The 20,664-nt window shown below is 42.4% G+C and overlaps 1 protein-coding gene and 1 long non-coding RNA gene across 4 annotated transcripts in view; both read left to right on the top strand.

The window, feature by feature from the left end:
* LY96 (lymphocyte antigen 96) overlaps window positions 1-1,755 on the top strand; it is a 31,544-nt gene extending 29,789 nt beyond the window's left edge. For both annotated transcript variants that reach the window (XM_027127889.1, XM_027127890.1), the window contains 2 exons: window positions 940-992; window positions 1,625-1,755. In XM_027127889.1, coding sequence (XP_026983690.1) covers window positions 940-992; window positions 1,625-1,723 — 152 coding nt within the window. In that variant the 3' untranslated portion in view covers window positions 1,724-1,755. The remainder of the gene's footprint in view (window positions 1-939; window positions 993-1,624) is intronic.
* Window positions 1,756-2,222: 467 nt separating this feature from the next.
* LOC113631445 (uncharacterized) lies at window positions 2,223-20,287 on the top strand. 2 transcript variants are annotated; one of them, XR_003437326.1, is made up of 4 exons: window positions 2,223-2,697; window positions 7,797-7,876; window positions 12,474-12,586; window positions 15,254-20,287. It is a non-coding gene; the product is annotated as an uncharacterized LOC113631445 (long non-coding RNA). The 2 variants fall into 2 exon arrangements; XR_003437325.1 differs by lacking the exon at window positions 2,223-2,697 and adding an exon at window positions 3,227-6,404.
* Window positions 20,288-20,664: the final 377 nt, after the last annotated feature.

Below are 20,664 nucleotides of genomic sequence, written 5' to 3'. Positions count from 1 at the left end.
GTCCCTGGTACATAGTAGGCTTTCGATAAATATTGGTTGAACTATTAAATTTGAATTGGATTAGCCTTGAATGAAGGATCATAAGATCATGAAGATATGATCACTTTACTAAGTTCAAGAACCAACATCTTAATGTATTAGTACCCCTAATAACAATACTCCCAGAAGCAAATAAATAAATGCTTATTTGTGAGAAATGAAGGTATAGATGTAGACATAATCTATTCATTTGCTGGTAAGGATTGTCTTTAGCCAACTTGGAGAAAAATAATCAATACAGTTTGCACTTGACTATTTATATTACTTTAAGAAAGATTTTTGGTCAATACTGCTTTTGTTAGAGGTTCAGAACATTTCTCTTTCTAGCCCTACCCTGTAAGTTCACTGCTTTGTTGTTTCTGACTGGGTCAGTGGAGTGTGGTTTTTCCTGCATTTCTGACTCTGTCCCACAGCTTCCTCAGGGCCAGGCCCATGGCTGTGCATTTCAAGTGACTACATAGCTAGGCTTCTCGGTGGTGGGATTGGAAGGAGATTTGGTATCCTGGCTGCCCTCCCAAATCTCTCCTCCACCTTTAGGAAGATTTTTCTTTATCATTCCCTGCTAAGAGGCAGCAACAATAAATATGTACATACCTAACTTGGGATGAAGCATATTAGCACTAGCTTGTTCATCATTCATTCATTATTGAGACCAGTGGGCCTTACAAGTTTGTGTCCGCTAAGGGATGAGATATAGGCTGATACTGAGAGGGGCTCAGTGTGGCAGAGGAAGCCACAGGAGAATCGTAGCCAGGGTATAAGATTCATTATTTCTCTACGATTTTGCTTGGGATTGCTTCTGCCAGTAGTAAAATTGTAAGAGGTGCACTGTGGACTACAAACAAAAAAAATCACCTGATGTTAGCCAATAACTTTTTGTATTTTGTATTTTGGTTGTAGAGACTGTGAATACAACAATATCATTCTCCTTCAAGGAAATACGATTTTCTAAGGTATTGTTCAAGTCATTTTGTACTTCCTTAACCTTTTGCAGTAACAGATGTGTTAAGAATTTGAAACAAGCGATTCACAGCTTCTAAAAATATCGATTCAAGATTAAGATGTTCAAGGCTTTTTTTCACCTCTTTTTGGTTTTCGATATTTTGCTCTTTCTTCTTTCTGTGGAATATGGAAAAAATAGAAAACTTACACCAAAGAAAGCCCTTTTTAAATTTTATTTTTTCCTTCCAACATACCTTGCTAAAAGTAATGCTCATTGTTAATATGTTGAATGATCTTTGGGTGAAAGCACTGTAGGACCATTGGGTATAACTCAGTGACTGCCTCCATGGATAATAATGATGTAATTTTAGATATTTGCATTAGAAATGCAATGAAATTTTGCACGTTTCACTTCTGGTAACTATTTTAAGATAAACATTAATAATGCATATTCTTTACCTATTTTGTTACAAATTATATCTAATGTTTGAAGATTTCATACGCTAGGCTAGAAAACTGAGAAAGTAAAAACCAATTCAATTTAAATGGCTTTCTCCTAGTAAGATAAAATTCTTATAAAAGTCTTACAAAATAGAAGCATCTAACATTTTATATTACTTGTATTTCTTACTACTCGTTTTAGGGACGATACAATTGTATTACAGAAGCCATTGCTGGGAACACTGAAGAAAGGCTCCTTTGCTTGAACTTTACCATCATATACCACCCTGATTTCAGTTAGAATAAATCGAGTATACGTTTTTATTTTTCAAAGGTTTCATTCTTCATTTAAAATCTTTTTTTTTAAATTTATTTATTTTATTTGTTTATTTTTGGCTGTGTTGGGTCTTCTTTGCTGCGCGCAGGCTTTCTCTAGTTGCGGCGAGCAGGGGCTACTCTTCGTTGCAGTGCACGGGCTTCTCATTGCAGTGGCTTCTCTTGTTGTAGAGTACGGGCTCTAGGCGTGCGGGCTTCAGTAGTTGTAGCACGTGGGCTCAGTAGTTGTGGCTCGTGGGCTCTAGAGCACAGGCTCAGTAGTTGTGGCGCACGGGCTTAGTTGCTCTGCGGCATGTGGGATTCTCCCGGACCAGGGCTCGAACCCGTGTCCCCTGCATTGGCAGGCAGATTCTTAACCACTGCTCCATCAGGGAAGTCTTTTCACTTAAATTTTTTTTTGCACAGTGTATTAGTTTGCTAGGACTGCCATAGCAAATACCACAGACTGGGTGGCCTAAACAACAAATTTATTTTTCACAGTTCTGGAGGCTAGAAATCTGAGATCAAAGTGTCAGCAGATTTGGTTCCTTTTGAGGCCTCTCTCCTTGGCTTGTAGATGGCCTTCTCCTCCCTGTATCTTCACATTATCTTCCCTCTGTGAGTGTGTCCTAGTCTCCTCTTCTTATAAGGACACCAGTCATATTGGTTTAGGGCCCCCCTGAGTGACATCATTTTACCTTAATTACCTGTTTAAAGACCCTGTCTCCAAATCCAGTTGCATTCAGAAGTACTGGGGGTTAGGGCTTCAGCATGTGAATTTTGAACGTTCACAATTCAGCCCAGAGCACACATAGACACATAGCCCAGAATACAGCCTCTTCAATCGGTCGACTTCTCTCCATTTCCTGCCTCTACTCTGGGACAAGTTGCCAGCATTTCTCCCCTGGACTCCTCTGCTGCCTCCTGACTGATTGTCCTGCACCTGGTCAGGTACCTCAGGTAAGTCATCCTCCACAAAGGTAGTTTCAATAATACTTTCAAAATACAGGTCCTGTCACGTCACTGCAGTGCAAATGGAACAAAACAAAACAAAAACAAACAAGGCCCTTCCTGTGGCTTTTGATGCCTTTCGGGATAAAGCTGGAATCTTTCGGAGAGTATGCCAGGCCCTGCCCACCCTTTCCCTCTCCAGCCCCTTTTCCCACCACCCTCCCCTTGCTCTCTGTGTTCCGGAATGTGCCATACTCCCTCCTACTCCAGGACCTTCACCCACACGGTTCCCTCTACCTCAGCCCCATGCCTCCACATTACCCGACCTTTACCCCTTATCAGTAACAGGTGTGGATCTTCACTGGCTCAGGTGCTACTTTCCCAGGGAATTATCATCAGGTAGCATGAAGCACACCTCTTACACTTTTTTTTTTTTGCGGTACGCGGGCCTCTCACTGCTGTGGCCTCTTCCGTTGCGGAGCACAGGCTCCAGACACACAGGCTCAGCGGCCATGGCTCACGGGCCCAGCCGCTCCGCGGCATGTGGGATCTTCCTGTACCGGGGCACGAACCCGTGTCCCCCGCATTGGCAGGCGGACTCTCAACCACTGCGCCACCAGGGAAGCCCCTCTTACACTTTTGATACTGGACAGAGGCAGTCCTGAGTAAAATTCTGCAGAAACTATATAACATGGAGCCAGGCTTCCAGTCTCCTGTGGCTGTCTTGGTCCCCCAGATCCCTTTCCTCCACCCACCTTTACCTCATCCAGGCAGGGCCAGCTTTCTTTGTGATATGCTTTTGTCTACCTGTGTCCCTTCCTTCCAGTTCTTGACACTCCTTTTGTCATTATATCAATCATCTGTCACAAGACTCAACTCCATGATCCCAGGCAGGGTAGTCAGCTCAGTTTTGCTCAGCACTCTTGACCCAGCACCTAGCATAGTACTTAGGCTTGAATTTGCTCTGAATCCATATTTGTTGAATGGATAAACAAACATTTTCTTCTTAGAAAATATTCAAATAATAGGTTAACTATAGAAAGCAATATTCCTGCAATCATTCAACTAGTATTTATTGAGCTCCTGCTATATGTCAGGCCCTGTTCTAGATGCTGGGGATACAGCATTTAACAACCCAGGCAAGACATATCCCTGCCCTCATTGAGTTTATATTTTTGTGGGAAGAGACTGACAACTAAATTACTTTAGAAGTGAGCATGCTTTGTAAGTGCCATGAAGAATAATAAAGCAGGGCAGGGTGTAGGGACCCGGGTGAGGAGGTAGTGATGGTTGTGCTTTCAGATAGAGTGGTCAGGAAAGGCCCCACTGAGAAGATGATATTTGAAAGAGTTGAGGGAGCAGGCCATGTGGCTTTCTGGGAGTAAAGGCATTGTAGCTGAGAGAACAGCTGATGAAAAGACCCAGGGGTCAAGGAAGAACAGGGAGCTGTTCAGATGAAGTGAGTGAGGGGAGATGAGGTCAGAGAGGTGTATGCGTTGGCGGTGGGTAGGCACGTGCGGTAGAGTTTGATAGGCCATTGGTAGGGCTTTGGCCGTTGCTCTGAATGAGATGGAAAGCTCCTGGAGGGGTCTATGTGGGAGAATGATGTCAGCTCACATCTTAAAAAGTCTTATTCTGGCAGCCATCTGCTTAGACATTGGAAAAAACTAGGGAGCTTTTTGTGATCATCTAAGTAGGAAAGGAAGGAGGAAGTTGGGAGACTTTTGAAGTAATCCAGGTAAAAGATGATGGAGGAGGTGGTGAGAAGTGACCTACAGTGGATATATTCTGTAAGTAGAGACAACTCCGAAAATACTTTTGTCGATGGGTTGTATGTAGGATATGAGACAGAGAGTGGAGTCAGGGATGATTCCAACTTTTTTGCTTGAGCAAATGGAAGGATGGAGTTGCCATTACTTGAGATGGTGAAGTCAGGGAGGAGCACGTTTTAGGGGGGGAAACCAAGAACTTCGTTCTGGACATGTTGAGATATCATTAGACATCCAAGTGGAGACTTCCTAAAGGCACTGGATAAATGAGGAGAGGTCTCCTGGGCCGGAGATCGACACTTGGAAGTTGCCAACACGTAGAGAGGGGTGTTGAGAGAGAAAGTACGAAGTCCAAGGATTGAGCCCTGGGGTTCTCCCTCATCGGGGAGTGGGAGGTTTAGGAGGAGCCAGCAAAAGAGAGAGAGTGGCCATGGAGGTAAGAGGAAAACCTGGAACGCTGGCCTATTGGAAGTCAGGTGAAGAAACTCTTTCCACAATTTTGATCTGCTGATCTGTTAAATAAGATGAAGACTGAGTGTTGACTTGGATTTTGCATTGTGGAGGTCTGTGATTTGATAATGTCACCAATAGAGAGTCCCCTGAATTTTCTAAGCATCAGTTCCAACCATGTGCCACCCAAATGTAGGGGTCATTTATTAAGCTCTCTGCAATGCTCTGTGCAATCCCCACTCACTAAGGTTTGAGGTAGGAGGGCAGGTCCTTACCCACCTCCATTTCGTCCTTTAAGAGGAGGGGTTTGGGTTGAGGGTCACAGCACAGCTTTCTCTAAAAACACTTCCATAAATCTTTAAGATCCTCCCTTGCATAAAAGATCCCTTGACCCTTTTTTATACTTGATGGAAATACTTTTATTACTTGATGTAAATATTTTTTATATACTTCATGTATGATAGCTCATTCTGTAACTTTTGAACTCTTGAGGGGGTTCCAGAGCTGGGGAATGGGTTATCAGACATTCCCTATTCCTTGATGTTGTTCTGCTATAGCCACAGCCCTAGCTCCAGGAATGGATCCTGATTTGCTAGATCAGCCAGTGTGGGGTATTCTCCAGGGAATTATTGGTCCAGTTGGGCACATGACTGAAATTGGCTCAGTCAGACGGCAAAAACATACTAAAATTCCTTGGCCGGCTCACTGGATATAAACAAGGAGGATATTGCCTCCATTTCTGCTGACAATCATCTGATGACCAAAGGGGAACCAGACTTTAGATGAAGCCAATGCTGTGGACAGAAGAATAGAGAATTAGAAAGAACCTGCAACTCTGCAGACACTGTTGAGTCATTGAGTTAACTAAGCCAGACCCTGCCATACCTCTGGACAGTCCTGTTATTGGTTTAGTGAGTTGGAGTCAGGACTCTATTACTTGTAGCTGAAAGCATTCTTGTTGATTTACAACTACACAGTCTGACTCATCCCAGAAGTCAGGTTAATTTCAGATTCTCTAACTCCCTTTGTTCCCTTCTCACTTTTTCCATTGCTTTTTTTAAAAATTTAATTTTAAAAAATTGAGGTGGCATTGATTTATAACGTTGTATATTTCATGTGTACATCATTATATGTCTACTTCTGTGTACCCTGCAGCAGGCTCACCACCAAAGATTTAGTTTCCATCTGTCCCCGTATGGTTGATCCCTTTTACCATTTCACCCTCTCCCCACCCCTCTCTGGTAGCCACTACTCTGTTCTCCGTATCTACAGTTTGTGTTTGTTTTTTCCATTGCTTTAACCCTTCCATTGCTGATACTTGTGGGGCAACTTATCTATTAGACATAGTGGGCACAGTGCTTAAGGCCCTCAAAAATGTTTTAAAATTGCCCTTCCCCCTTCAGTGTTGACCCCGAACCCTCTTTTCTTTTTATGTTTTGGGGGAGGAGCCACCACATCAGCAGCCATCATCAACCAACCAGTGGGATCTACTTAGTGGTAAGTGGATTAGCTGTTTAAATGCTAAGGGTCACTGGCCTGACCACACCACAGCAAGGCCACTCAGGTTCCTGCAGAGATGGCCTCAGTTTCCACCTTTGCCCCCAAATGTTTACTTCTTGCCTGATTGAGGAGGAGGGTTTCAAGACCGCAGATTGGAGGCCATTGAGCTCTTACCCTGCCTTGCTGTGTAGATACATGATATGAAGTGGGGATGGGGGGCTAAGGGGCTCTGACTGTCAGTTGGAGATACTTAGATCAAGCCTTAATGTTTTTCTCACATCCTAGTGATAGCAGACCCTACACCAAGTGGATATCAGAGTTAATACTGTGAGGAGACAAAATAATGAGAGTAGTTTTACCAAAGATCATAAAATATCACATCATGTCTGCATTTTACCACTGATTTGAGTACATCCTTAGAAAACTGAATGTAGCAAAAACCCAGGACATTTTTAGAAATTGTATGCTCTCTAGCAACTTTGTGTGAATTTTTTTACAAGCACTGCTTTTTGTTATATAAAATGTTATAAAAATAGAAGCAAATGTTTAAAATTTTTAATTTCTCTTAAAATCAGAATTTAAAAAACAAATATAATGACAATGAATATATAATAATGAATCTAGTCTGGGTTATATTCATCTTTATGCCAAGTCAATTATAAAATATACTTTTTTTTTTTTTTTGGTGGTACGTGGGCCTCTCATTGCTGTGGCTTCTCCCGTTGTGGAGCACAGGCTCCGGACATGCAGGCTCAGTGGCCATGGCTCATGGGCCTAGTCGCTCCACAGCATGTGGGAACCTCCCGGACTGGGGCACGAACCCATGTCCCCTGCATCAGCAGGCGGACTCTCAACCACTGCGCCACCAGGGAAGCCCCCTAAAATATACTTTAAAAAAAGTTTTATTTATTTATTTGGCTGCTCTGGGTCTTAGTTGTGGTACATGGGATCTTTGTTGCCTCGTGTGGGATCTTCAGTTGCGGCATGCTGGATCCTTTTAGTTGTGACATATGGGATCTTTAGTTGTGGCATGCAGCCTCCTTTAGTTGTGGCACGTCGGATCTTTGGTTGTGACATGCAAACTCTTAGTTGCAGCACGTGGGATCTAGTTCCCTGACCAGGCATTTAACCCGGGCCTCCTGCATTGGGAGCGTGGAGTTGTAACCACTGGACCACCAGGAAGTCCCTAAAATATACTTTTTAATATATGTATTTTTGAAGCAGAAAGGGGGCCCATGAAAGCAAAAGCACTAGGACCCAAGAAAGTCGTAACATGGTTCTGATGCTTGGTTACTACACTCTCTGCTTTGGGGACTTTTGCTAATATTAGAAGGTTGCTAGATGAATAGACTTCTTCAGTGTTTATTTAATGCCTATTTTTTTTTCCAGGTACTGTGCTAGGCCTTGAAGATGTGGAGGTAAACAAGGCAAACAAGAATAGCTCCTCCCTTCACAGAATTTTTGATCTAGTAAGAAAATCGAACAACAAAACAAGTGATTATTGGAAAATATGATGGGGGGTCATTGTTGGAGGGGAAGAATAGAGTGGTGGGGCAAGAGACAAGAGGAGAATTGAATCTAGTCTAGGGGATGGGAAAAGATCTCCTGGAGGCAGTGACATGGAGGCTGAGAGTTGGAGGATGAGTTTGAAATTAATCCAAGTGTTATATTCCAGGCATAGGAAAGAGCAGGTACCAGGTAGAGAGGTGAGAGAGATACAGCATATTCAAGATGTTGAGAACGCCTAATAGTTACTGATACTTATCATGCCAGATGGTGGCCACTTTTCTAGGCATTTTGCAAGTAATAAAGCATTTAATCCTCACAGCAATCTAAGAGATATGTACTAGTATTATCACCATTTTACAGGTGAGGAAGATAGAGAAGAAGCACAGAAAATTAAAGTAACTTATTCAAGGTTATGCACCTAGTAAGTGGCAGAGCTGGGGTCGGATCCTGAGTCTGGCTCCAGGCTTAGGTTTCTCCTCTTCTTTTCAGGTATAGCTGGGAGTTAAAAAGTGAGAGAGAGAGAGAGAGTTGTCGGAGGTGAGGCAGGGGACAGCGCTGCATTGCTGGGCTGTCCTTTGCCCTCTTTTTTTTTTTTTTTTGTAGTAAGCGGGCCTCTCACTGTTGTGGCCTCTTCCGTTGCGGAGCACAGGCTCCGGACGCGCAGGCCCAGCGGCCATGGCTCACGGGCCAAGCCGCTCCGCGGCATGTGGGATCTTTCCGGACCGGGGCACGAACCCGTGTTCCCTGCATCGGCAGGCGGACTCAACCACTGCGCCACCAGGGAAGCCCCTACAATTGACATCTACTCTTCTACTCTTGTCTCTCATTCCCCAAACCCTCCAATGGCCCATCTAATCATCCTTAGAATGAAATCCTACCATTTGGCCCATAAGACCTGGCATCTTCTGGTCCCCAAAGTCCACCCTTCCAACTTCATGGCCTACTTCTGTTGGCATCTTTCATTTGCTTCTGGCCACACTATCTCCTTACTTTTCCTCCAAAATGTTTAACACATTTTTATCTCTGATCTTTGCAATCATCCTTCCCTGAGCATGAAATGTCTTCCAGATATTTACATAATTTATTCATTCTTTCCATTAAATTTTCTGCTCAAATATAACTTCTTCAGAGAGTCCTTCCCTGGTCAGTCTATATAAAATAGAACCCACGGGCTTCCCTGGTGGCGCAGTGGTTGAGAGTCCGCCTGCCGATCCAGGGGACACGGGTTCGTGCCCCGGTCCGGGAAGATCCCACATGCCGCGGAGCGGCTGGGCCCGTGAGCCATGGCTGCTGACCCTGAGCGTCCAGAGCCTGTGCCCTGCAACGGAAGAGGCCACAACAGTGAGAGGCCCGCGTACCACAAAAAAACCCAAAAACAAACAAAGAAAAAAACACTCAAAAGCTGGCTTGAAATGTTCACTGTCCAAAACCAGGTCATTTAGTGCATCAAAATATATAAGAACAGTAATAGATTATTATCTATTAAAATATGAAGAGTCTTTAGAGGTGTACAAGTAAGTAAATAAAAGAATAAAGAAACAGGAGAGAAGGGAGTATTCTTTCTTACAGTAGAATACCAACTAGTAATGAAGTTAGAAGGAATAATGGAGTTACAAAATGACCAGATTTTAACCATCACAGTGAAGTTTTATTCAGGCAAGAATCATCAATGAAAAAAAAAAAAGCATCATCAATGGATGCTACATCTAGGGAGGGAAAGTCTGAAGAGAAAGGAAGTGTTTACCCAAAGTATCCTCCACCGTTACTTATTAATTACAACAGGAAAAGTAATAACTATCGAGTCGAGAAATGAGAAAACACCTTCACAAAGCAGTCACAGTTAATATCACCAATAAAGTGTAAGTGGACATCATGTGTCTCCCGATAGGATTCCTTGAAAAGAACACAGTGCCATTCATCTAGCATTGCAGGCAAAATGCACTGAACTTATCATGAGGACACATTAAAGAAACACAAATTGAAGATTATTGTATAAAATAACTGTTTTCTTGCCAAATGCCATGTCATGAAAGACAAAGAAAGGCTGAGACATGGCAACTAAATGAAATAAGTAATCCTTCATTGGATCCTAGCCCAGACAAAAATTGTTTATAAAGGAAATTATTAGGACAATTGAGATGAAATGTGGACTACATACTAAATTCAAATTCCTTATTAAATTTCTTGATTTTAATAATTATACTATGTTTATGTAAGAGAATATCCTTGTTTATAAAGGGTAAAGGGGCATGGTGTATATAATCTACTCTTGAGTGGTTTAGAAGAAAAAATATATATGCACAAACATATTTTATATATGTACACATACACACACATATACAGAGAGAATTATAAAGCAAATTAGTAAAATATTAAAAATTGGTTAATCTAGGTATACAAGAATTTAACCATTCCTGCAAATTTTCTGTAAATTTAAAACTAAATTCTGAAATTAAAAATTTATTTTAAATGATCTGTAAATAAAAATTTTAAAATTAATTTGAAAAAAAGAAACGGGCATTGGCGTTATACTTATTTAGTTAAACTAACAGAAGTTGAGATGTGGACTCACCCAGAATTCTGCTCCTTTACGCAAGAGCCCCAGTGTGTTCCAAAAAGAGTATAGTACTCAGGTAAGATGAGAGAACTTGGAACATGGTAGGTTTACCATAAATATTATTTGTCTCCCTTAACGTCCCACTTCCATGTTTTCTTTTTTTATATAATATATTATAGTAATCACACTATATTGACAGTTTTTTCTTTTTTTAATAATTTTATATTTATTTATTTATTTGGCTGTGTTGGGTCTTAGTTGCAGCATGTGGGATCTTCATTGTGGTGTGTGGGATGTTTTTGTTGTGGTGCACGGGCTCTCGTTGTGGTGCCCAGGCTCCAGAGAGTGTGGGCCCAGTGGTTGCGGTGGGTGGGCTCTCTAGTTGTGACGTGTGGGGTCCAGAGCGTGCAGGCTCAGTAGTTGCGGCATGTGGGCTTAGTTGCCCCGCAGCATGTGGGATTTTTGTTCCCTGACCAGGGATCGAACCCATGTGCCTTGCATTGGAAGACAGATTCTTAACCACTGGACGACCAGGGAAGTCCCATGTTTTCTTTTATAAACTACTCAAAGATGGAAATTTCCAGTGCTTTAGAGTGGAAATCAGAGCCTCTAGGCTGCTTTTTTTTTAATCTTCATTTTCATATATATACATATATTTTAAAAATTTTTTTAACTTTTTTTAACTTTTTTAACTTTTTAAATTTAAAATTTTTAAAATTTTTTTTAACTTTGACCCCCTTCACCTATTTCTCTTACCTTCCACACCCGGCCTCTGGTAACTACCAATCTGCTCAATGTATCTATAAGCTTGGTTTTTGTTTTTGTTTAGATTCCACATATAAAAGAGATCATATCTATCATATTTGGCTTTCTCTGTCTGACTTATTTCACTTAGCATAATGCCCTCCAAGTCCATCCATATTTTCACAAATGGCAAGATTTCCTTCTTTGTTACAGAAAAATAATATTCCATTGTTTACATATATGTGTGTGTGTGTGTACAAATATATATCTTACATCTTCTTTATCCATTCGTTCATTGACAGACACTTAGACTGTTTCCATGTCTTGAGTATTTATTGTAAATAGTGCTGCCATGAACATTGGGGATCATATATCTTTTCAAGTTAGCATTTTTGTTTTCTTCAGATAAATACCCAGAAGTGAAATTGCTGGATCATACAGTAGTTCTATTTTTAATTTTTTGAGGACCCTCCATACTGTTTTCTATAGAAGCTGCACCAATTTACATTCCCATCAACAGGGCACAAGATTTCCCTTTTTTCTACATTCTCTCCAACATACTTGCTATTTTTTGTCATTGTGGTAATAGCCCTTCTAACAGATCTGAGGTGACATCTCATTGTGGGTTTGATTTGCTTTTCCCTTTGATTGGTGGTGTTGAGCATCTTTTCATGTACCTGTTGGCAATCTGTATGTCTTCTATAGAAAAATGTCTATTCAGATCTTCTGCCCATTTTTCAATCGGATTGTTTGTTTTTCAGGCCTCTTTTTTATGTCAGTGGCCTTTGTCTGTCACCAGTCACTACTGCTTGTACTGCTGTGCCAGCTCCAGGGTCTGGCCAGTGCCTGTCAGCCACTGGGTGGGCTTCAGATCGTGACTGGGTCATGACCAGGTGGGCAGAGTTCTCTGTCACTGGTCTAGTCCAGGTGCACAGAGCCCTGGCTCTAGTTGGTTTGCTGATGGAAGCCAGGAAACATTGATCCCAGACCTGGATCTATCACGCATCTGACCTCAGGCTTTATCATCCTCACCTGTCAAGTGACAGGTTTGGACTGGATCATCTCTAAAGGCCATGGCTTGAGGAAACAGGAAAACCTAAAACATGATTCACCCTCTTAAAGAATTCTATTACTTTCTAATTTTATCTTGGGTGTTTTATGTTCTTAGAGCATAGAGAGTTTAAATAATGTGAGTCAAAAATTAGACATGAACCCAAACCCTCACTTTCCATTTTAAATTAAATTTTTGTTCACAGAGAATAGTGGGATATTAGGAATGTAAAAGAAATCCTTCAAGTTGACAACCCACTGGGGACAAGACGGCTGAAATGTATGAGACAGAAGCCATTTCTTCTCCTTTTTGTTAAAAGTAAGTTAATGTGGTTAACTCATGACTGTTTAAGAGGGATAATTTGCTCAGAGGGAAGAAAACGTGGTCATCTTTGAATTTTTAAAGGGAAATTGTAAGGCAATGTAAGTCTGTGAGCATCTCAGCTTCTGACTGTCCCTGATCAAGCTCTTACATGCTTTGCCTTCTACCCAGACACACTTCTTCATCTCTCTGAGAAGAGTACTGTCTGATGATCTTTGTTCCCTAATAACTGTGTGCAAGAATAGATATGATTCTCCTTTCATTCAAAATATCTGCCCTGAGTTCTATTCTGTGCCAGGTGCTGTGCATGGAGGATACAAATAGAAAACACTTCCCTGGCTGCAGGGCCTTCACAGGCTTGTCAGTCCAGAAATTAGAGGCTAAAAAGTGAATCAAGCAAAGATCAAATGGGAAAGAGTGGCTTCATGCCCTAACACTACCTAACAATAAAAATCTCTCAAAGAACAACAGGTGAAAATGAAAACAAAAACACAAAGGGTACAAAAAAAATGCCAGTGACAAGAATAAAGAGATTGTTCATTTCCACTTGCAGCATGGTGACTCAAAATCAAACATGGACATTTGCATGGTGTCCATGGTCTATTGTTTTTTTTAAAAAAAAAACAACTTCAGAAAGAGTAAACCAAGTACAAATAAATTAATGAGAAACTTTAAAAGCTCTTACCTGTAAGTTATTATTACTGTCAGTCAGGGTCCCAGCAGAAAACATGGCACATTTAAATTAGGATAATTTAAGGAGCCTTTAGTAAAGAAAGAGTTTACCGAGGCCCGGGTGTGGGGAAACCATGAAGATTAGTGCAGGACCCCAGGGCTAGGAGCAGAGGAACTCCATTATTGCTTTAGGTCAAGGGTAGGGGACCATGTACAGGAACTGGGAGGTAGAGGGTCTGTCTGACGGAAGCGGACATCCCCTACATCCTTTATGCAGCTAGACTAGCCAGGAGTAACCCCACAGGGAGGGACTTCACTCTGCTTCCTCCCTCAGATCTCCTGCTGGGGTCCCCGCTGGCTGAACCCAGTGGAACCAGAAGGCGTGGAAGCAAGCTTTATCCTTACAGGTCAGCCCCCAGGGCACAGAGCAGGGCAGAGAAGGGAGGGGTGAGTTCCATCAAAAATTTTGCCATGTATTAGGGACACCTTTTCCAAATTAGTAAGGCAGTGTAATCTAAACAAAAAGGGTGTTCTGCATGTGAGAAAAACCACTTCCTTACTAACCATAAGCAGGAAGCTGTCCTGAATATTTTTTGGTATTGTGTGATCAATAACAAAGACCAGGAAAGCCTTACTAAGAAAGTCAGCCTATTCTTGGAGCAGGCTCTGCTAAATCGTGAAGGGCAAATGATGAATTTGCCTTTGTCATCCTTCCCCCTTTCTTTCAGCAATCCCCCATCTCCTTTCCTACATGGCTGTTTGTGTGTTTGTTGTTTATCAGAACTTTTTATCTTCATGGCCTTTTGCGGAAGGTGAGCATGTTTCCTGATCCACTCATCCTTTGGGGATTTTCTACAGGAAAAGATTTTGTTCTAATTTAATGGAAGAACCAGTTTCCTGAACCAGTTCCCATCCTTAATAAGCCCCCAGGAACAACAGCACAGAATCAGAGGGTTCAAACAACATCATTTGACTTCTTTTTTTTTTTTTGTGAGATAAGCACTGTTATTTTTCCCATTTTAAGGAGTGTCCACTGTCTATAACCATGCATTCTATTTTTATTTTACTTTTAAAATTTTATCAAAGTATAGTTGATTTACAATGTTGTATTAATTTCTTCTGCAGAACAAAGTGACTCAGTTATACATATATATATTCTTTTTCGTATTCTTTTCCATTATGGTTTGTCACAGGATATTGAATATAGTTCCCTGTGCTATATATACAGTAGGACACCTCGTTGTTAATCTGTCCTACATATATAGTTTGCCTCTGCTAATTTCAAACTCCAATCCTCCCCTCCTCTCTGCCTCCCTCCCCCTTAGCAACCACAAGTCTGTTCTCTATATATGTGAATCTGTTTTTGCTTTGTAGATATGTTGATTTGTGTTGTATCTTAGGTTCCACATAAAAGTGATATATGGTCTTTGTCTTTCTCTTTCTGACTTACTTCGCGTAGTATGCTCATCTCTAGGTCCATCCTTGTTGATGCAAATGGCATTATTTCATTCTTTTTGATGGTTGAGTAATATTCCATTGTATATATGTACCACATCTTTATCCATTCATCTGTTAATGGACATTTAGGTTGTTTCCATGTCTTGGCTATTGTAAACAGTGCTGCTATGAACACAGGAGTGCATGTATTTTGAATTATAATTTTGTCTGGGTATATGCCCAGGAGTGGGATTGCTAGATCATATGGTAGTTCTATTTGTAGTTTTCTGAGGAACCTCCATACTGTTTTTCATAGTGGCTGCACTGATATACATTCCCATCAACAGTGTAGGAGGGTTCCCTTTTCTCCATACCCTCTCCAGCATTTGTTATTTGTGGACTTTTTAATGATGGCCGTTCTGACTGGTGTGGTGTGGTACCTCACTGTAGTTTTGATTTTGACCACGCATTCTAAAACACCCACTATTGCTTATATATCATGGCTTAAACTAAATCTCGATTAGTTGTAATTTACCATTTGACCTCTTTACACAGCCAAAGAGGCATGGTGGACCCTGCCCCTCACACTGTGCTTCTGGCCCCATGACTTATGGGTGAGCCCAGAGGCCGACCCAGGAGTCTTTCTCCACTGGAAACAGTAGAAAGACTCAGCACGGAGTGACTGAAGGATGGAAGAAGATCTCAGTGGATCAGGTTGCCTCATTTTGAAAGTTGGGTAAAGCATGTTGCCCAGTAACACAATCTTTGTGCACAAGACACAAGAGAAAAGCTATTCTGCTACCTGAGTCCAGTGACAGGCAACTGGTAAATAAATGCCGGGTGTACTGGTCAGGCCTGGCTTTGCATCCTGGCTCAGCCACAAACTGTGTGATTTATGCCTCCATTTTCCACTCTAAAATACGGCTGATAATAACATTTACCAGCTCAGGTGATGGTGAGGATTACCAGCCAATGCATGTAAGGTGCCAGTGCCTGAGGTGCAGTCATCTCTCCACAAATGATGGCTATGAGGATGATAATCAAGATAATTCAATCCACCAAAGTATCGAGTCAGATCCAAGTCCAGGTTATTTTAAAGCTCAGGCATGTTTCCCATTTGCTCTCTTGCTTCTATTCTCAGGCTGCTACCCAGGCCAGGCTTAGATCTCTCTCTCTGCTTAACTGATCTTCCCGCTTCTAGGCTTGTCCCCTCTTACCTTTCCGTCACTCTGCAGCCTCAGATTCTTTGTCCTCACCCCTTCCCACCTATCACGTCTCTCCATTTAGTTCTACTTCTCCATCTTTCAAACCACTCTTCTAGGTCTTTTTCTTGCTTGCTTGCTTGTGAGATACAGCAGGCATGCAAAAATAATGTACAAACTCTGTACCCAGTTTAAGGAATGATCATAAACTACTCAACAACACTGTTGCTCTCCAGAACCCTCTCCACTCCTGTGTGCCCTTCCTTGGTTACAAAACCAACCCTCTCTCCAAGAAGTAACCACTATCCTGATTTCTGTGATAATGGTTTTGCTTTTCTTTTTAGTTGTACCACCTATGTATGATGAATCACTAGACGATATATCTCACTTTAGTGAATCCAAGAAGTTCTCTTTTTTTATATTTGAGCATGTCTGAAGTGGAGACATGCTTCTGATGATGGCTTGTCAAGGTTTCATTGGCAGCACGTTTTTTCTTTCCTAGAAGAAGTATAAAATATAAATACAATAATATAAAATAATGGTGTGTTTTACAATTAGTGGCACCCTAGAGCTGATGTAGACTAGTTGTGCTTGCTTTTGAACCATAGGAATGAAATTATACTGCACGTGTTCTTTGACCTCTGTCATTTTTCTTTTTTGGATCAGCAGGGTGCTTGTGAGACTCTTTCACTGTTACTGCAAGCAGTTGTAGCTTGTTCATGTTGTCTACTACAAACAACAACGCTGCCATGAACAGTCTTGTGCCAGTGCCCTGGGCTCACAGGGGTTGCAACACTAGGAAAAGGCACCATAATTTCTCTCTCAACCACTGCATTTTTTTTTGTTTCTTTTTTTGGCTGCCCTGCACCGCTTGAGGGGATCTTAGTTCCCTGACCAGGGATTGAACTCAGGCCATGGCAGTGAAAGTGCAGAGTCCTAACCACTGGACCGCCAGGGAATTCCCTCAACTACTGCAGTATTATCCAGACATGAGCTTAACATTGATCCCAGCTAGAGCAGTGTGTTTGAAACACAAATCTGATCATCTTATTCTCCTGCTTAGAACGTTTTAATGGTTTCCCACTGTTCTCAGACTAAAGATTGACATCTCTGATACAGCTTTCAAGCCCTCCAAACCCAGTGCCAGCTCCCACCATCATTCTTCTACATTTTTCCTCTATGCTCTACAGCTACAGCGGTCTTCTTTCAGTTTTTTAAACAAGCCTCCCCCAGGCCACTCCTACCCACCCCACCCCCCAGCTGGTTAAGTCCACCCATCCATCAATCTAAGCTCTTGCCTCAACTCTTCAAATAAGCATAGGTCATGACCCTTTACTGTGTCTCCTCGGAGAACTCTCTTCCTTTTAGAATACGTATTAGATAGGACATGGATCTGCTGGTGCAACAGAGACTCTGGTGACATTAATGTGATAGAAGTTTATTTTTCGCTCAAAATACACTGTGTGCCTGGAGCTGAGGACTTGTCTGGAGGCTCTGTTCTGTCGGGAGCCCAGGATCCTTCTGCCTTGTTGCGTTGACATCTCTAGATTGTTGCTTACCAGCCTGCTCTAAGATGATTCACCACCATCTCGCATTCCAGCCGGTGGAAGGGAGAAGGAGGGAAGGGAGGGCACAATCACTCCTTTTAAGTGTATGACTCAGGAGTTCCAATGATTACTTTTACTCACCTCTTACTGATCAGAAGTTGGTCACGTGGCCACACCTAGCTGTAAGGGAAGCTGGGAAAAGTAGCCTTTATTTTGGTTGCCATATGCCTGGCAGTGAACCTGGAGATCTGTTCCTATAGATGGAGTGAATGGATATGGGGACACCTAGTGGTCCCGGTGGCATAACACCCAACCCTGACTGCATTAATTAGTCAGGGTTAATGTATACACTACATTAATTAGTGTAATTACTTGATTGATGTCCATCTATCCCACCAGACTGTAATCTCTACAAGAGCAGGGACCATATCTATTTTTGCTGACCATTGTGTCCTCATCATCTATCCCCATGCCCGACACAGAGTACGACCTTAATAAATATTTGTTGAATGCATGCATCAATGAAGAGATTGGGTCTCTGACTACCTCTTGTTATTTCTGGTGTCACACTTGATACTCCAGCCAGACCAAACCACTTGTGGTTGCCTTAATTCATTCTCTATTAAAAAAAAATTTTTTTTTTTTTTGCTAATCTGAAAAGCAAAAATAGTCACCTCACTGTTTAACTTTCTTTGAATTTTGAGATTACACACATTTTTCACATATTTCCATTAATACTTCTTGTTTTGAGATTTGATATGACCAATTCTAACAACATCCTTTGAAGTACACTAAGAGCTCAACACAGTAGATTTTAGTCAAAGTTAGGCAGCATACTCAGGCACCTGCTTAATGAGGAGTAAAATATAATAATGCTTGGATTAGGGCTTTCGTGCAATTCTACCTGAACGATCTTTCTTAAACCTGAGCTTTCCACAAGAGTTGAGAAGCAAAGAGTTAAAGGTTACATTCCCTGTTTAGAACCTGGAGGGTTGGCGTGATGTTGTGATTTATAATAAGAAATCTGTATTTGGTCTTCCTCTCATTTCTGGCACAGAGCTCCTAAAATCCTTGGCATTTCCTACGTGTTAAGAGCAATTAAGGTGCCTTGATAGATACGCATAACAAACCCCTTTCAACCACACCTGAGTTTATGTTAATGAGGTGACTTTTGGAAAGGATCTAAGGTTAGGGGCTTGTTGCCAGGGGAATGTGATTGGAGGGTTGGACATTTCAGTCCCACCCCCTGACCTCCGGAGAGGGGCTGGAGGTTGGCCAATGGCCAATGATTTAATCAATCACGCCTGCATAAAGTAGCCGCCATAAAAACGCCGAAGGAAGGGGTTCAGAGAGCTTCCAGGTTGGTGAACGTAGCTACATTCCGGGCCTTACACTCCACGGGGACAGAAGCTCTTGCACTGGGGACCTCACCCTACGTATCTCTTCATCTGGCTGTTCATTCGTATCCTTTAATATCCTTTGTTATAAGCTGTTAATCTAGTAAGTAGACTGGTTTCCTGAGTTCCGTGGGTCATTCTAGCAAATCAATCAAACCTGAGGTGGAGCTTGTGGGAATTTTCAATTTACAGCCAGTTAATCAGAAGCACACATAACAAGCTGGACGTACGACTGGCATTTGAAGCGGGTGAGTCTGGTGGGACTTGGCTACTAACCTGTGGCATCTGAGGCTATCTCCAGGTAGATGGTGTCAGAATTGAGTTAAATCGGTGGGACACCTGGTAAGTGTCCTCTGAGAATTAAGTTAATTTCCTGATGGTGTGGAAGAAAACACACCCATTGGAGATGGTGTTTTAAATTGCTCTTTAAGGTCATATCCATGAATTTCAGCAGTCAGTAAAGATTAACGTTGTATTGATAACTGAATAAGTCTGATTAAGGCACGGTGGGAAGGATGGCCAGCTCGCCCACAATTACCCAACCACACCACCGACTACCAGATATTTTCCTTTTTTAAGAGACAATAGGAGTATAGACACACAGGGATTGGAAAGGGTGGGATTAGAGCACCAGAGGGAAACTGTCCTTGAAAACGAGAGAAGCGCGAAAGGGCTGCAGATCCAGCCACTGGTCGAGTTCGCACTTGGCATGAGGACCTATTCAGGTCACAGCAGCAGTGATTACCAAAGGAGACAGACAAAAGACAAGTACAAGAAAGAGCTGAAACCCCTAGCTCTGTGCTGACTGCTTTCGCGTCTGCATGTCTCCGGCAGTCCGTATGCGGGCGGCCGCCATGATGCTGTGTCAGTTCCAGGCCACAGCCACCAGCCGCTGCAGCGCAAAAATAGAGGAGAAGGCCGGCTTGGAGCTGGAATGGGGAGGTCGGCTCTTCCGGTGGTCAGCAGGCTTTTTGCCTGACGCTGATTCTCCCAGCTCTCTGGGTGATCTCACCACTTAGGGGGAGGCGGGAGTTCATGTCAGCAGAGTGGAACAGACTCCTTGTCCCTTCAAAGTTGAGAATGCTACTTTCTAGACCCTTCCATATCTCCATATAAATAAACCAAGCCTGGAGAGTCTCCAAGTCACCTCTGTTAAACAAGACAGAATTTAAGCTTCTCCTAAGAGCTTTCTGGTAACCTGATTTCCATTCCGGTGAAGAAGTAAAGGTACGCCCACCAGTGTGGTGGTGACAAAGCACAAAAAATATGAGAAGCTGCCTGTGGACACGTGTTCCAGTGGTTACATCACGCACATGGTTTTCCTGTTTCTTAGTAAAATAGATACGAATACTGTCACATTGAAAATTCACAAAGTTCCACGTGTTTGGTTTCATCCTCACCTTCTTTGTTTTTTTTCTTTTTTTATAAATTTATTTATTTATTTTTGGCTGTGTTGGGTCTTAGTTGCTGCGTGTGGGCTTTCTCTAGTTGCGGTGAGCGGGGGCTACTCTTCGTTGCGGTGCGTGGACGTCTCACTGCGGCGGCTTCTCTTGTTTTGGAGCACCGGCTCTACGCGTGCAGGCTTCAGTAGTTGTGGCACACGGGCTCAGTAGTTGTGCCTCACGGGCTCTAGAGCGCAGGCTCAGTAGTTGTGGCACACGGGCTTAGTAGCTACGCGGTATGTGGGATCTTCCAGGACCAGGGCTCGAACCCGTGTCCCTTGCATTGGCAGGCTGATTCTTAACCACTGTGCCACCAGGGAAGTCCCCTCACCTTCTTTGTTGATGAAGTAAAGTAAGAATTTTCTATCCAAAAAAAAA

Source organism: Aethalodelphis obliquidens, unplaced genomic scaffold, assembly GCF_003676395.1.
Source record: "Aethalodelphis obliquidens isolate GAN/ISIS:26980383/991018 unplaced genomic scaffold, ASM367639v1 scaffold33, whole genome shotgun sequence".
Taxonomy (NCBI): Eukaryota; Metazoa; Chordata; class Mammalia; order Artiodactyla; family Delphinidae; genus Aethalodelphis; species Aethalodelphis obliquidens.
The sequence above is the reverse complement of the archived record's forward strand: the minus strand, read 5'-3'. Positions and strand labels throughout refer to the sequence as shown.